Source organism: Helicoverpa armigera, chromosome 7 (genome assembly GCF_030705265.1).
Source record: "Helicoverpa armigera isolate CAAS_96S chromosome 7, ASM3070526v1, whole genome shotgun sequence".
Classification (NCBI taxonomy): Eukaryota; Metazoa; Arthropoda; class Insecta; order Lepidoptera; family Noctuidae; genus Helicoverpa; species Helicoverpa armigera.
In genome coordinates this window covers 3,319,604-3,338,067 of record NC_087126.1, presented here as the reverse complement: position 1 = coordinate 3,338,067, position 18,464 = coordinate 3,319,604, and the positions used below count along the sequence as shown (strand labels likewise).

The window sequence follows — 18,464 nt, the reverse complement described above, 5'->3', positions numbered from 1 at the left end:
ATGATTAAGCTTCCAATTTTACAACATTATTTATACATTGTCATCTAATTAACTAACTCGGCCTCGTTTTTAGTATATTGCCATTTATAACCTTCAATTAAAAAACATTGTATTAAAAACTGAAGTTAGTGACGAAAACGAATCGTTGCAAAACCGACTCCACGTAGTCTTGTCTGCCCTACCCCTAGAGTGCAATTCAAAACCGCGTAGGCGCGGAGGGGCGAGGCGGCCTAAGCTCGCATGGGACCGCCGGAGCCCCGCAGCACCGGAGCCGTGACAGAAGCGATGCTTGCTGCATGTTGCTTGCTCACATTTTAAACGTACTGAGTTAAAAAATTAGAAGCTAATTAAATATATTTTATGGTGGCATTTAAATTATTTTAGAGGTTTACTGTTAGAATGCATGCTACAAATTTAGATGCTAAAAAATACCTAATCATCATGCTGAGTTGTATTTAGAGTGGTTTACTTAGAAGATACTAGTGGCTAAGATAGTATTATTTAGATACTCGTTAATTGTGGCTGACTTAGTAATTTAGAAGGCAACATACATTTTTGGGGGCGAATAATGATATTAAAAAGAAACAAACAAAGTCAGATTCCAAAGCCTTTTTATTTAATGCTTTACCTAATATTAATTTTGTATAGTTAAATTTGACCGTGTATAAATTGGAAAGATGCAAGTGCACGTCTAAGCTACGAATTATACTCGAGCAGTACGCAAAATTCGTGTATACTTTGAAATCACAAATTAAAAAACAGCATTACAAAATATCAGCGAGCAGTTTCCTATGGATGCGTTTTGGCTATGTACACTTTGTAAATACGCTGCGCAGGTTTCCTTTTTTAACCCGATGCGGTGGCTCGATTAAGAAAACATTACATAATTGTGCGAGAGCTGTCGAGCGCGCAAGTGGCGCCATGCGAGGAAACGTGTAACTATGTGGGGGTGGTGAAGGTGCGGGGGGACTTCGCGGAGGGGCGGTTATGAACGCCACCACTCTCGCCGAACTGACGGAGCGATCGCTTCGCCAGTCGCATACGAACCACGATGAGGACGGCACGCGCTCGCGTCGCCTCCGACAACGAACGTACGTGCGCCGCGACGTAAACATTAACCTGTGAAGTGACACATAAATAATGTCTGTATAATACAATATTGACTCAAACTCAGTGACCGTTTCCAGTTACCGTTTTTATCAATTCGGTATAGACAAATGTGTGTAGAAAATGTTTCAATTGCTGACTCTTTTGTTAGTGACTTTGGGTGTTAATGCGGCTTATGCTCCGAGAGGTGTGGATAACTGCAGTCGCCTGTCCAAAGGTGACGAGGGCACATTGTGCCGGGTGCGGACGTTAGATGCCGATGGATCTAGTTTGGCATCTGCATCTTCCGAGAACACCAAGCGTCTTTCAGTAGAATGCAACCAGCTGCTTCTGTTCGAAAGTTATCTGGAAGCAAACTATTTCCAAAGATTTTCAACGCTTGCTGAACTATCACTTGAGAACTGCAAACTTTTGAGGATACCGGGCAACGCGTTCGAGGGCTTACGCGAACTGAAAAAGTTGTCGGTGCGATCTAAAAACTACGATTGGAGCCCGAATAAAAACTTGGAACTCTCACTCGGAACTTTCAACGGTTTGCGGGAACTGCAAACACTCGATCTGGGTGAAAACAATTTGAAGGCGATACCGCAAGATGTCTTCTGCCCGTTGGACAATTTACAAGTGTTAAATGTTACTCATAATAAGATCAAAAGTGTCGACCGACTCGGCTTTGGGAAAAGCTGTGGCTCTGGTCTGCGAAGCCTAGATTTAAGCCACAATGAACTCAAGACGCTCTCCGAGGAATCGGAAATTACAGGATTAAAACGTCTCCAGGAATTAAGACTCCAACACAATAATATCACTGATATTTCAGGTGAAACATTCAATGGGCTTATTTCGCTCCGAATACTCAATATTTCTTATAATAACCTACAGTTTATACCAGAAGGTACGTTCGCGAGCACGAAGGAGTTGCGAGAGGTATATTTGAATAATAACTTGTTATTTGAACTAGCCAGAGGCGTGTTCCACCGATTAGAACAGTTGCTTGTCTTAGATTTATCGAATAATCAGCTCTCGAGCGCTCACATAGACGGTGGTACATTTATTGGCCTTATACGCTTAGTCATTCTGAATTTATCTAATAATGCGTTGACGAGGATAGATGGCAAGACATTCAAGGACTTGTTCTTCCTGCAAATATTAGATCTAAGAAATAATTCTATAGGTTACATTGAAGAGAATACTTTCCTTCCATTGTATAATTTGCATACATTGAATTTAGCTGAAAACCGCTTACATACCATAGACGAGTTCCTATTTAATGGATTGTTTGTACTTAGCAAATTAAATTTAAACAATAACTTACTTATAAATATAGATCTGAAGGCATTTAAAAATTGTTCGGACCTTAAAGAATTAGATTTGAGTTCAAACCAGTTAACGGAGGTCCCATCAGCAATTTGGGAGTTATCTTTATTAAAAACTTTGGACCTCGGTGAGAATCAAATATTAGATATCAAGAACGGCTCCTTCAAAAACTTAGACCAATTAACCGGTTTAAGACTAATCGACAATCAAATCGGAAACCTTACAGTCGGTATGTTTTTTGATTTGCCAAGCCTCCAAGTACTCAATTTGGCCAAAAATAAAGTTCAAGCTGTAGAAAGAGGCACTTTTGTTAATAACAAACAGTTAGAGGCGATCAGATTAGACGGCAATTTCATATCAGATATCAACGGAGTTTTTTCAACCTTACTCAGTTTGCTTTGGCTCAATCTATCCGAGAATCATTTAGTTTGGTTCGACTACGCTTTTATACCAATTAATCTGAAATGGCTCGACGTGCACGGTAACTTTATTGAACATTTAGGAAATTATTACAAACTCCAAGACGAAATTCACATAAAAACATTAGACGTGAGCCATAACCGCATCGCGGAAATATCGCCCATGGCAATTCCTAACAGCGTGGAGTTACTGTTCATAAACAATAACCACATAAACAGTATTCAAGTGAACACGTTTATGGAGAAGCGTAATCTCACTCGAGTTGATATTTACGCAAATGAGATATCTCATTTAGATATCAACAGCCTCCGGTTGTCCCCGGTCCCCTTGAACAAGTCGTTGCCTGAGTTCTACATCGGAGGAAATCCGTTTAACTGTGATTGCTCCATGGAATGGCTGCCTTTGATAAACAATATGACTGCGATGAGACAGCACCCAAGAATAATGGATCTTGAGAACGTGTTGTGCAAAATGACACACACTAGAGGCGTAACACACGTTCCATTAAGCAACTTAAAGTCAACCGATTTCTTGTGTACATACGAAACTCATTGTTTTACTCTATGCCGCTGCTGTGATTACGTAGCCTGCGATTGCCAAATGACGTGTCCCAATAATTGCTCCTGTTATCACGATCCAACTTGGAATAAAAACGTGGTCGATTGTTCTAGCCAACGTGCAATCGAAATACCAGAGAAAATTCCAATGGACGCAACAGAGGTGTATTTAGACGGCAACGACTTTAAAGAACTACAAAATTATGCATTCATCGGTCGCAAAAATATGAGATCTCTTTATGTTAATTCAAGCGAAGTTGAGAATATACAGAATAGGACGTTCGCTGGTTTATCCTCCCTCATTACGCTGCATCTTGGTAACAATAAACTAAAGCATTTAAACGGCTACGAGTTCGAACATCTGACGCAGCTTAACGAGCTTTACTTACAAGACAATTTTATCAGCCATATAGCGAACTCGACGTTCCTAACTTTGAATTCATTGAAAATATTAAGAATAGACGGCAACAGATTAGTTGACTTTAACGTGTGGAGTTTGAATATGAACAGAAATTTAAACGCGCTCACATTAGGCAACAACATGTGGTCGTGCAAATGTAGGTATTTACAAAAGTTCACATCATACATATCTGATAATGTCCCTAAAATAGTTGACATTACAGACGTATGGTGTTGGAATACTGACCCGAAATCCACACAAAAGAAAGAGCTGAATTTGAATGGCACAATATGTAGTGATTATTACGCCGGAGATTCTGTTATAGATAACATGTTGGTCTCAAATTACATGCCTATGATGGTGACTACGCTCTCCGGATTCATGTTGATTATGCTTGTCATCCTTGTGATTTTCTTATTCAGAGACACGATTCGCATATGGCTTTATACAAGCTGCGGCATAAGATTGTTCCCATTCACCGGAGCGTACGACGACACTGATAAATTATACGATGCTTATGTTTGCTACAGCCCTAAAGACGATGATTTTGTTATTCAAACGTTGGCCGCTGAATTGGAAAACGGAAACCCTTCGTATCATCTTTGTTTACACTATAGGGACATACCACAACATAATGTAGCATACATGCAATGCACGTTACCCCTTCCTGAAGCTGCAGAAGCATCAAAGCGCATTATAATCGTACTCACGAGGAATTTCATAGAAACTGAATGGTCGCGTTTCGAATTTCGCCAAGCATTGTACGAAATCTTAAAACCTCGAATTTATACCTTAGTAATAATAGAAGAAAGCTCCATATTGCCCGAAGCCGAATGTGATCCCGATTTGCGGCCATATTTGAAAACGAGTTCAAGGATACGATGGGGCCAAAACAAATTCTGGGAAAAGTTGCGTTATGCGATGCCGGATCAGAAATATAAATCTAAATCGTCTACTTACAGAAACAATATCAATTCTTATACGATGAGAAGTGGTATGCAGAACGGTACGATGAGGTCGTTTTCCTTCACGGAGAAAATGAGAGGGTCCGCGGACGGCGTGAGCACAACGCCGGAGTTTGTGGAAACTCGCCCGCAGCAAGTACAGACGGGGTCCTATGGGCCCGACGGTAGACCGCCTTCAGATCATATTTATTCGTCAATAGATTCTGATTATTCCTCCTTAGAGCTAGGTGCAAACAATCCAAATAGAAGGCGAGAGTTCAGGCACTGGCCGCCGCCCCCGCCACTTATTGACACTCAGTCTTCAGGTCAGGCCTACCTTGTCTAGTCTACGCTTCTCATAAAACTCATGTAAAATCATTTAGTCAAAGCTTCATTGTGAATATTTGTATTAATCGCATCGCGCGCTTTACCAAATAATTAAGATTTTAATCTATTTTTGTAATTTCTCGCCGTTACAAAGGGCGTTTCATAATGTTGGTGTAAATACATTCTATAAGACTGCTGTAGAAATTATTATGTGAATTTGTATATAGATTGTAAATAAATGTCCATATAAGTCACGAGTATACTATTTATGTATTTTAATAAAGCCATTGTGATAATTTTGCTATACAACCTTTTTATTTTTTACCCTTTACACACCACACTCAACAAAGGAAATATACACTAAATATAAAAATACTCTTTTAATTTGGCGAATATTCGATACTCTATAATATCAATTGAGGACAAGTATCTCATAAAGTAATAATGCAATATAAACAGCTGTTCCTCCAAGACTTTCTAACTTCAAAACTTATACGAAGGGACTCCTAAAATATTATGATTGAGCCAACATTACACATTATGAAAACTTCTTTACTTTGGCAAGTTAGTATAACTTACCACATTATCGCGTGCTACCTACTAAAGAAACATAAACAGAGTTTATCGTCAAGGGGGACCATTGTTTGTGGAATGCAGATGGTATGTATAATAAGGTAAAGTAAAAATACTATAATAAGAAATGTCCAACTTAAACGTACAGTAGCTCAAACAAGTGCGTGTTAATTTGTATTAGACGTAAAAGTATTTTGTGTACAAACTTTGGTGGCTCACGCTACGCTAAAACAACCTTGTTACACACGAAATCATTTCGTGCCCTTTGAAGGTTTTCCTATGGAGGGTGCAACATAAACATGATTGAAGCCAAATAAAATAAATCTTATTAATAGCCTAAAACTATTGACGTATATAATCTGAATTCACCAACCTCTTTATAAAAAAATATTATGAAAAAAAAATCTTAGTATTTTATTTGAAAAAAGAACAATAGACTTAGAGGGACAGGCAAAGCTACCTGCAGCCAAATCTGACAAAGCTTGGCAGACGTGACCAGAATGCTACGGTCATCTCTTCCATATCATAATCGCAGGGACTCACCCACAGAATTTTAAATTTCAAATCTTCCTTATACAACCTCAAAGGGAAGCTGCGTATAATCAGATTAATTTTACTTTTCTCTTTTATAAACATTATATTTTTTTAATCAACTTAAAAAGTTTTCCTGTTGATCCCGATGAAACTGAAAAGGAAAGGAGGAAGCTGGTGATAAATATTTTCGGTTAATTTCGTTTTATTTTTAAGTATTAAATAGAATAAATCTTTGTAGCCTTTTCCTTGTAAACTTCATAGAGGAATGAATAGAACAAGAGAGGCCCATGCTACCGTAGGGTCAAAGAAAGCAGCAAAATACTTCATCAAAACACAGAGCTCAAGTTTACTTCAAACAGCCTTTAAAATACCAGTACTATATAATTTCAATATCTAAAGAACGACTACTCTTTTCTTCTTAGCCTGTGTTCTTCCAATAATTCTTTCTAGCAAAGACATAAAGCTAGTCGGTCAAGGCCAATCTAAATATGCGTAAGTAGTAGCTAGTCATCTGTCGCTAGTACATTAGCCTATTTAGTTCCATTAAATTTTATTGGCTGGGAAGATTGTCATCCTGATACATTGGGTGTGTGGTCCTGGTCAATTAGCATGACAAATGTGGATGAGAACAGTCATAACGGTCTATTTTATGTAGTAGCTAGATTGTTTAGCGTAATTTGCTTACTCATTATTTATATAGGAAACTTTCCTTAGAACTTCCAACTTCAATCTTCACATTTTTTTTAATAAGAGTATTCCTATTATAAAAAATCTACACCAAGATAAGTTATAGAAATAGGCTACTTTTCCTGAGGTGCCTGAGTACCTAACCATGGGTGGAACTTACATAGTCGAGCACAGTGAGAGTTGATTTGGAAATGGTAAAAAATGTGGAGAGACAAGACAAACTTAAGGTATAGTTTTTATAGTGTTTCTTCTATGAAAGACAAGGACTACTTACGAGTGCTATTTTTATACATGTCCATCAATATAAGTTAGATCTAGGTAAATGCGTGTGTCCGAATAAATCACAGGTATATAATAAATCAGGAGTGTAGGTGTAGAACAAATATTGAATATGGATTAGTGTGAACTATTTCTGTACCAGAGTGAAGTTAATAACTTTAAAATAACATGTTCCTAATAAGTAGGTCCCACGCACGGCCTGTGAAATATAGCATCAGTAGCTAATAGATAAACAGTTACATTTTTAATATGTGATTTATGTCCTCTGCAAAATATATTTAGCTTAAGGGCACAAAGTCATCAAACTATAACCAAAATGAAAAATAATAATCGGTATTATTTATTACAAAACAAAAGATCAGATCAAAATAACGTTTATTTATGTTTCGTAAAGATAAATTCGAAAGCATTATAAAAATGATTTCTAAATAAACAATACGCGCATTAAATCAATGATTGTGATCTAAACCACATCATGAATATAAATGAATTATTACAATAATATTTACTTCAAAATTCAATGTTCTCCAAATTAATTTACAATTCATAATCGAACGAGTTCACAATAGAATTTAAATTTGCTTTTCTATACTAATATTATAAAGAGGAAAACTTTATTTGTTTGTTTGTTTGTTTTGTAATGAATAGGCTCAAAAACTACTGGGCCGTTTTTTTAAATTCTTTCACCATTCGAAAGCTACATTATCCACGAGTAACATAGGCTATATTTTATCCCGGTACGGGCAGTAGTTACCACGGGACGCGGGTGAAACCGCGGGAAAACGGCTAGTATTTAATAATTACGTTGATGCAGTAGCAAACTCTATTACAATGCCAATTTAAAAACCGATATGATGTGGAGAAATAATTTAGATTTTAATAATTGACTAATTTATATTGAAATGAAACAATGTTCAATTCAATTTAAAAGTCGTTTAATGATCAATTATTGCATATTAACTTTATAATTAACCTTACTTATAACATAAATGCAATGTAGTTTTACGTAGTTTGGTACAATTCACGTTATTTGTTTGGAGCTGTATGTTAGGGTACAAATAAAACCGAAATTCATTTTATCATAGATTTTTCAGGTCTACTTAGTTATAGAGCTAATAAAGTTTGTCAAGCAAAGGACCTCTTGCAATCCTCATAATAAAAACTTACACTCATAATATTCAGCTTTAAAAATGTTACAAAACTATGATTCACCGTCAGTTTTAATTCTCACGGTGATATTCATTCAGTCACCATCGGATTAACACAAATGGCTCTAATTGAACTCTGTCGTACCAAGCTAGGTTATATGCAGAGTATTCAATTGAGACGGAATTAACCTGTGAGATCTAGACACTCTAGATTAGTTCATATCATTGTCTAACAACCGATCTCAACATTCTATCTATCCACTGATGTGTGATTACTAGAGATAGAATTTTGAGTGAGGAATGATTACATTAGAGGAAGTCTGAAAGTAGCGCCAGTTACAGAAAAGATGAAAAGTAGAAGATTGTCATGGTACGGACATGTAGGTAATGACGAGGGATGATATGCATGCAACAAAGTGTGTGCTAAGTATGAATGTAGATGGATGGAGAGGAAAAGGGAGACCTCAGAAAAGATGGATGAATTGCCTGAAAGACGACATGAATAGAAAAGGAGTGAGTGTCAGTATGACGAGTGGCGGAGATATGGAAGAAGATGACATATTGTGCCAGCCCAAATAAAATTGGGAACAGGGCAGGAGGAAGAAGAAGACTGGAGATAGAATTGTGATATTAACCCTTACACGTACCGTCGTATTGGAATCTTTGGTAAGCAAAATAAGCGATAGATAGAATATAGGGATTGGTCGCAAGTCATATACTCAAACTCAAACTCAAAACCGTTTATTCAAATTAGGCTGAAAAATCAGAACTTTTCGATCGTCAAAAACAAGAGACAGCCCATAAAACGCCCGACATTCATGTATGAAAGAATTGAAGATTGTCATGATATCAATGACGCTGAAGGTAATATTAACATTGGAATGTTATTATTGAATTGTAAGGCATAGAAGAAATTGTTCTTCTATATGTTATTATAGCGAAACAAGCTGAAACTCCTGATGGCAAGATGTGACTGTAACTTAAAACATCTGAAATAACAATGGCTTTGCAGATGTATTATGGTTTCAAAGAGAGAGTCAAAATAGTTCATGTTACTATCCATACATGGGCGACTATATTGTGAAAGAACACAGCACAATTCAGCAATAGATTTTGGCTTAGAAAAGCTAATAGTGTTAAGTATAGTATTATTATTAGGAAGATAAGTAATATCCTATCCTATAAGGTACCTAATGGCTTCATAAACATTATTTAGGACATTATATAAATCTTCCAATATTAGCAATTAGCCTCATATTGTATGTAACTACAATTTCTGAGATAGGAAGCTTCACAGTTGCCGAAGCATTCGAACATACAAGGGCTAATTCTTCAAAACGCACAGTCATCATAAAGCCAAGTATTGTGTCCCATTTCCACTCCCAAACTCATCGTTGCGGACGTTATTAAGAATTACTGTGGGAGAGTCGTCGAAAGCTGAACAATTTTATGTGACATTTGTCATACAATGCTAGTGGCCATTAACACCCACTCCTTCACTTATTTCATCAATTAGAGTATCACACCCACGAATGTTAGTTATTAACGTATTGTTTATTTCTCGACCCCTTAAGCGAATAATTGCTTAATACAATTTATTTGATCTCCATTCTTTTCGGTATCTTTTTATGTACGCTTTTGTATTTAATATTCAACTCCGATTTATATAAAGCTCTAGCAATTTATCTTCGAAATGCTAAGATTTTTAGACTGAATAAAAGAAAATCTATTTGCATAATGACAATTTTATTTCTTAGAATTTTCTTTATTTAGGCATTATAATATGTCTACACCTGTTATGTAGTAGAGTATTATCTCAAATAGAAAGAATATTCGACTTTCAATTCGAATACAATTGTAGTGTTTCATTTTACGAGATTTTGGCAAGATAATGTTACTCATTTTTTATTGGGTTACTGATTACGCCTTCTGAATCAGAATCAGGTATCACAAAAAATAGACAGGACGGATATCGAATTTCATTGTCTTCAATATTCACAGAAGCTATATTCTCCAAACTAATAAAAGAGAAAAAAGTTTCCAAATGTCCATAAAACACATGGAAGGTTATGACTCATTGTTGACTCCCTATTGACATAAATACGGTAGTCGTAATAAAACGGTCTTAGAACCATGACATAAATTCTCCTAAGTATCTCCGTACCTTTTGTTATATTTTTTGTACCATAAATATCACGCAAAATGTTTACTTTGTCTTATTCTTAGTTTTTATTATCCTCTTTGTTTTTAACAATGGGCTTATGTTGATTGACATTCTTACAATGATTTTCTTAACTATTATATTGCTGTCAACGGATTTTTTTGAGAGTTTTGTTGTTATGTTACTTAGCTCCAATCTTTGTTTCTTTTACGAGCTATTTCATGGTAAGATGAGGAAAACGTGAAGTTATTTTAGTTTAAGTACGGGCTTGCTGGAAATTAAATATTTCGACAGTTATAATTACAAGTTTCTCTTGTCTATTTAATTCATAAAAGAGTTCCTTTACCACAATTTGTAAACTCGGTTCTGTACTGTAACTCATGGACCCAACTAGCCATGTATGATTCCCATTAAATCGTACCTTCCTACGCACTTCAGAACCGATTGATTAAACATCAGCCCCATAAACTATCAACGAGCTTGACATCACATCTTATTGCTCATCCATTTCAGGTGCTATAAACATTGTACTTAATGACCACATTATTTGTAATCAATCCGCAAAACATCCTGACCTTTAAGGCAACATTAAGTAAAGATACAATTTCGCATTACGCTGTAATCAATCAAGACGAACTTAATCCGCATTTAAACGTACATTGTAACCGCTAACGATGTCTCTATGATATCATCGAGGTATGTCGAAATAATTACCTTTATGGATGTTTGATTATATGCGAATAACGTGCCTCCTTCAATTATATCATTCCTACGCACGAGATTACAGAGGCTGCGGTGGAAACAAATGAAGATGACGAAAATAGAATAGATGTGGTAAGTGTAAATTGTGTGTGTGGATTTCGAAATTAGTATGTAAATAAATCTTACATGTATTTAGATGAAAATAATTCTGCAAATTATATTTCTGAAAATGTGGAGGACACCTGATAATAATATGTAAGTATGGTTGAAATCAATGAATTGCTGTTTGATACTGATAGCTATTTATAAATGACCGACTGCCACCTTTAGCTGACAATAGATTGGAGCATCATATTGAACATTAACCGCATATAGTCTAGAACCCAATCAACAACTGTTTCGTAATGACTAGAAACGTACACAGTTGGATTTCAAAGACTTCAGAACACTGAACTAATCAAACCATTAGAACATCTAAAACAAGACAACGAACATCCCAATATTTGTAAGCATATAAACTTCCAATTGAGTAATATCACTAATTAATCAAATAACAGTTCTAAAGACAGAAGGACGAGTGTAATTCAGTGATTACACTACAATACCATTGAACATTCTCGTTGAATCTGATTGATTACACCAACTTAATAGGAATTTTGGAATGAGCAATCTGGGGCACGATTCGGCTAATTTTACTTAAGCGACATACGATTCACATCCGACTGAGATCCTATCACGACTCAATTAGGATTGAAGCGTATGTGGCATTCCGCTATTTTTTCTTTGAAATAAACGTTTTTATCCTTTTCTAGCAAAACTACCGTTTAGACCACAATCACCAAAATAGCAGACCAATCGCAAATCAATCAAATGTCGTTGGAATAAGATTGGTCTTATATTAGTAGCAGAATGCCCGATATGGTTAAAACTGCTGTTGCGATTCAATTTTGACATTATTAACTTAGCAGAATCGGGTCCCTGACTTAATGTTTCGTCTATCTGTTGGTAATTGCCATATAAACAGAGATCTCTATGTTCAGCATTAATTTCGCGTCTCAGATCCGTCGTAATCATAACATGAGTGTGTTTTGGTAATGCATTCAGATAGTAAATTGTTTAGACATCCTTGTTTGCCGACGAAAATGTGTGCCAATTTTGGGTTTAAATTGTTAACATTATGTTATCCTGTGTTTCATCGTCGCTTCTAGTGTTTGCGTGTATCTGTGTTAAATTACTACTAGGAATTGTAAATACAGATCTCAGTATGGGTTAGGGGGAAACTCGCCTCTGGGCCGCGGCCTAGATTACACGGTATAATAACAGTCGGGAAAACTGGTCCGAATGTGCGGGCCAGATTACTATGTGAAAAAAGTGACGGAGGTAAGTCGACCCATTGGGACTTAATTTCATAAAATCCGATAGTTGTGAAATTTTTCACAGCTCAAAATCGTCAGGAGGCAAAAAGACTTAGATCTTTTTCATAATTTTCATCATAAATATAATACTTTGTCTAGATACTGGACTCCTAGTAGCTAATATAAACTTCGTTAAATAATGGAGCTTCGTTCTTCGTTAAATAATAGATACTTAATTAATAATCTCAATTTATAAGTAAAACGTAAATATAGAAACATTGTTTCTTTTTATCAAAATATTGTTCGAGTGTTACAAGAAAAAACAGACCCCTTTTTGGCAACAAGAGTATTTTTGTAACACTCATTTATGTTGACATTGGATATATTGACATCAATATTTTCGATAATTTTGCGATTATTAAATATATTATATAGGTATAGGAACTAAATATGCAACAAAAACTTTATCCCACCTAATCTGGATATTAAAAAAAAGGAAAAATAAAAACTATGTATCAAATATCTATAGGAACTTCATTATTTAACGAAGTTTATATTAGCTACTAGGAGTCCAGTATCTAGACAAAGTATTATATTTATGATGAAAATTATGAAAAAGATCTAAGTCTTTTTGCCTCCTGACGATTTTGAGCTGTGAAAAATTTCACAACTATCGGATTTTATGGGTCGACTTACCTCCGTCACTTTTTTCACATAGTAATCTGGCCCGCACATTCGGACCAGTTTTCGCGACTGTTATTATACCGTGTAATCTGGGCCGCGGCCCAGAGGCGAGTTTCCCCCTAACCCCTCAGTATATCGTTTGGTATTGCGATACTAACTTGTTTTGTTTGTATAGTTATCCCAAGTGTGGCTGAATCTAGAATTCCTCGTGGATCCGATTCCCAAGATTATAATATTAGTCTACATTGTCAGTAGCTTGTATTAGTGTCTTGACCTCTAAAAGGCCAAGCTATACGTGTGAAAGGATGCTTGATTAGATTGGATGGGTTCTTAACATCTGCATTACTGCAATACTTAATAGGTGTATTGTGACTTAATATTAGCCAACTAAGAAGCCAATAACATTCAAAACTGACTTCTATGACACAACGCTACTGCTGTAAGCACTATTCGACCACTTCAATAATCTTCATTTTCGCTTACAACATTCTTGTCAGACTTATCATTATCAAGCATTCATTAGTTATAAGCTAAGGTTTAATGGCGTTGATTTTAATTACACAATGGACCAACACTTCATTAAATTGTCACTCACGATGATTCTTTCGTATTTAATTCAAAGGTGTGACGTAATAATGACTTTTGACATCAGAGTGAGTTATTGACTTTTGAAGACGCGTCGTTGCGTATATTTGAATTGGATAGTCTGTTATTCGAAGCTTCTATGGTTTCATTGTGTTTCGAGTGTTCTATTTTAGGATTGGTAATATCTTGTGTAATGTTATGTCGAGGTATTTGTTTTGTTTCAATTTCGGAATAGACAGTTACTCTCACGTGATTATTGTACGGTTTTGAATTGTTGATATCCTGTGGAATTTGTGGAGCGTATTCTGTCTTAGTTGTTAGTATTATTTTACTATGTTTTAAGCAAATACAACGCAATGCAATATATGTATAAAGAAAATTAATTATTAAAACACAGTATATGTAGAGCGAATTGCAAGGCTGACTTATCGGTCTAATTAATATTAAAAGAAAACTAAATCTACCATCAAAAGTAGATAAATACATGGTGCAGCAATAAACATTATCTCATAGCTATAGATAGTCTCCCGTATGGTAGCGTACGTTAAAACAACAACACCATATTTTTCTTCCCCATGACGTCACACTACCCTCCACAATTTCCATAATCGACTCGAAGCCCATTGTAACCTCAAACATACCTATATACCTACCTAGTCGTAAACATCGCGATGTGTTTTTATTAAAATTCCTTTAATAATTTCGCCTCGTTTGCTCGGCAAGTGGGTCATGGGACTTCTACATAGTTGTTCGCTGTACAGGCTTGGCGGTCACTAGCCCGCAAAAGGGGGTATGTGGAGAGATAGAAAATAGTTTTAAAGAGGACTCCATCGGTATTCACTACGGACGGCAAGCGGGAAGCTTGCCCCAGTTCGGATTTCAATTATCCACCTCAACCATTTGTTTTCTGAACGTAAAACGAAACAAACATCGAGGCACTGAATGTGTTACCAGAAAGAGCGCATATTTTCAGAGGATTTTATTCGACTCTGGAATAAATGCGGCCGATTTTTTTCTATCGTTTTGAGGCCCATTGGAACAATGTATGGCTTTAAGTGTTATAGCTTTCAGTTAAACAGTTCTTACTAAGAATTGTAAGACTTCAAAACACAATGTCGGTATATAAGCTCATATCTAGGTTTCTTCTGTTTAACTTTACCTTTTACAAAAGAAAGAAATACATTTCTACCAGCAGCTGCTGAATGTATGGCAAAGCCATATTATTTCAGAAAATAAAAAAGAACCATTGACAAATGTAGGTGTTCTACAAAACCTAACAACCTGATTACAATCCTGATCAAAATAAGCACAATATACAATTTCAGCATGAACGAAAAAATTCTCTGTGCTCAAAAAATCGAATTTATTAACACTTTTACGTATTTTTAAGTCTTTTTTTGTCGTGATAAGATTTCAAAGCTTCGCAGCGGCGTACGCTCAATTGACGAACTTGTTTATATAACTCTGAACACATTTGGAATAACAATCCTTTGTTGACGGTTCTTTTGAGCTTGCCCGTGACAAACTCAAAGGATTCGCTGTGGAGCGTGTCCACTCGGGATGGGAACATCTGTTATATTAAATTAAATGTCTTTCACTGGACGTCTAAATATAGATTTATAATGTCACATGTAAAGGTGTGCGGTGAGGGTGGCCGATTATTTGCAAGGATGGAAGAATTGTGAGTAGGATTTTGAGGTAGCTTTATAAAAATAACACAGAATTTAGAGCACTGTGGGAATTGTAGAAGCATACTTTTGCTCTATCATACAGCAACTGCAATTTGAAGAGTAATACAGTTAAATTGAATTATAAAAATACCTACGTAAACAAAGCGTCCCATATAAATATATTGTCATGAAACATAAACGCAATAAAGTAAAAACATTACGTACAATTAAAGTACAAATTAGATCTAAAATAAAATATTCATTCCACCGTAGAAAAGCGACTAATTAAACAAAACAAACACATCTCTGAAAATTAGATTCTAATTAAAGGAAATGTTCAAGTTTTCCATTGGTAAGACACAAGCGTTCATTAGTAAGTAAAGCGTGTCATTTTGTTCTCGACGAGCAGTGCGCACTCCAAAACGGCTAATATGTGGTAAGAATGGGGCGACGCACGCCGTATCACAACCAACCAAATGAAATTTCGCACAAATGAAAATTAGATGGTGAAATAATGTACCCATTTAAGGTGTTTAACAAACCGTGAACGAAAATAATAGCAGCTCCACCAGGAGAATGATATTATAGTAATTAAGAGCAAACTACCAGAAAATTTTGTCTCCGAACAATGTTTTTGGTTAAACAATGTCATTAAATAAATACCGGAGTTTGCAGCCGAAAGACGTCCTACTATTAACCAAATAAAACTGTTCATTAAATTCGTGATTTATGCTTTCGCGGCTTTTATTCATTGCGTTATAAATTCGCCCTCGTTCCAGATTTTACAGCTGAGTCCGGGAGATTTACTGGGAAAATACGTCGATTCCATTTCAGATCATCCCTCCGACGCGTTTGACTTAAAAATACAATTTGAATTTTATATAGGTTGGTGGTTTTTGTTCGATAATTTTTGTAAAATATCATCGCATAAAAATTTTACGAAATCGCTTTTCTGGTGCCTTTTTGGGCCACGTGTTATAAAGAATGCTTACATGGACCTTCTTCAATGATCTTCTATTTTTCTTTTTTTCACAAACTGTATCAGCTTTATTTCTTCTATCAGTTTCAAGGAATCCAAACCTTGTAATCCAAATGGTTGACATTCAATTAGCATTAATATGAAATTGTTCTGTTCCCTTGAACTTTAAAGGCTAAATAGGCTACTTTAATAACTATAGACTGCCGCTATTTATAAGAACATTATAGATTCTATTAATATACACTGTACGGTATATTTTAAAAGTCATGGAATCACATTACTACAGTATCTTTTTATTTGCAAAGACAGAAACACAGATAGTTTGCCTATACATAGATAAAATGCATTATCTCTTTAACCATTATTAGATACCTCTTCTGCATATTTAAGATTCAAGCCGTGCATCAATTTGTTTGACTTTCCATCTCATCTCATTACCATGGACATCGTGAAAACATTCCATTCATAATGAAAGAACAAACACTGCATTAACAGGTGTGTTAAACCATATCAGAAAAGGGCTTAACACACCAAAGGATATTAAAGGAAGATATGCGATATTAGTACCTAAATTATAAAAATTGTAGGAGTTTCTAGAATTGTTGCTATCCAGAACAAGCAAATAATTTTACTAGCTGTCACTGCCGCGGAATACAGTATTATTGAACTCATTAACTCTTAATAACACCTAACACTAGATCTCAGGTTGATAAAATAAAAATAAAAGCTATATCTCATCCCGCTATCGCTCCCGAATTGTCCTTCTAAGCTCTCAACCTGTCATCTAATTCATAGCATCATCAATGTCTTTCTGTGTGGCACGGTCTTAAAATAATCATATGAACACCTTCGCCTTGTCCACACCTCATAATTTATTACCATCTTCCTCATTTCCAGGTAGTGAAAGTCTCAAACAAAATGGTTGACGGTAAGCAAATAAAACGTCATCTCATATAGTGATATGCTCCATTTTTCCCTGACTTTGTCTTTATCGCGGGCTAATATTTGTTTTTATAACAGGTTGGACTTTAATGGCTCAAGTTTAAAGTTGTTTTACGTAACAAAATGTTACTTGTTTGTTTTATTAAATGTTCGTATTTTTTGTAACGTTACTCGGATAATGTGAAGTATGTAAATGGATTATGCCTGTTTATGTCAGTCAGCGCGTTAGCAAACGAAATAATATACCAAAATTCGGTAGAAAACTCACTCATAAAACGATGACAGAAAGCTGATTCGTATGTTATCTACAGCCAGCGTAAAAATAAATATAAGACCTTCTTAGGCATATTCAGTGATATTATTTCTATAAACGCAATAATAAAACTCGAAGAACGAAAGGCCAAGAGCAACAAACGTTTTACTTTTGTCTCTCTCAAATAATATTGTAGGTATATTACTCGAATATTCACTGTCACTGAAAAAATAAACCGACTCTGCGCGATGTTGGCTCTCAAAACAATTGAGTACGGAGTTAGTTTTTAATGAATAAATTAACAATAACGATATTGTGGCTTTTGTTTTTATTATAATCGTTGTTCTAGTTTCAAAAACACATTCCTCTGACCGTAATTTGACTAGCTACTGATTAGTTTTGATGTTTCCATTTTCGACTTTGATACTAGGTGTACTAATTGACTGTAATTGGCTTTCTATACTACCTATGTCATCATCATCATCCTCCGAGCCTTTTCCCAATCATGTTGGGGTCGGCTTCCAGTCTAACCGGATTCAGCTGAGTACCAGTGCTTTACAAGAAGCGACTGCCTATCTGACCTCCTCAACCCAGTTACCCGGGCAACCCGATACCCCTTGGTTAGAGTGGTGTCACTACCTATGTAATACTGGATAATTTTATTGAATAATTAATGACTACAATTAAGTAGTTTGAATCCATTGTTCTTTCGAATCGTTAGCCGATATATGTATTACGAACTATTGGTATGTTACCTATGTTTGTAAAACAAAGAATAAAGCTCCATTTGAACATGGCCACATTGTCATACTCAATTTCTGTTGTAGTTTTTTTTCCACGCATTTA

The 18,464-nt window shown here is 35.7% G+C and overlaps 2 protein-coding genes across 2 annotated transcripts in view; one reads left to right on the top strand and one right to left on the bottom strand.

Annotated features, from left to right (window-relative positions):
* LOC110378459 (5'-3' exonuclease PLD3) overlaps positions 1-18,464 on the bottom strand; it is a 570,622-nt gene that overhangs the window by 224,572 nt on the left and 327,586 nt on the right. The window lies entirely within an intron of this gene.
* On the top strand, positions 1,017-5,364 carry LOC110378460 (toll-like receptor 7). The gene has a single exon (XM_021337730.3). It carries the CDS (start codon positions 1,231-1,233, stop codon positions 5,083-5,085), a length of 3,855 nt encoding a protein of 1,284 aa, XP_021193405.3. The 5' UTR covers positions 1,017-1,230; the 3' UTR covers positions 5,086-5,364.

What these genes read in the sequence shown, in the direction of transcription:
- LOC110378460 (XM_021337730.3), top strand. Translation starts at nt 1,231, where the DNA reads ATGTTTCAATTGCTGACTCTTTTGTTAGTGACTTTGGGTGTTAATGCG.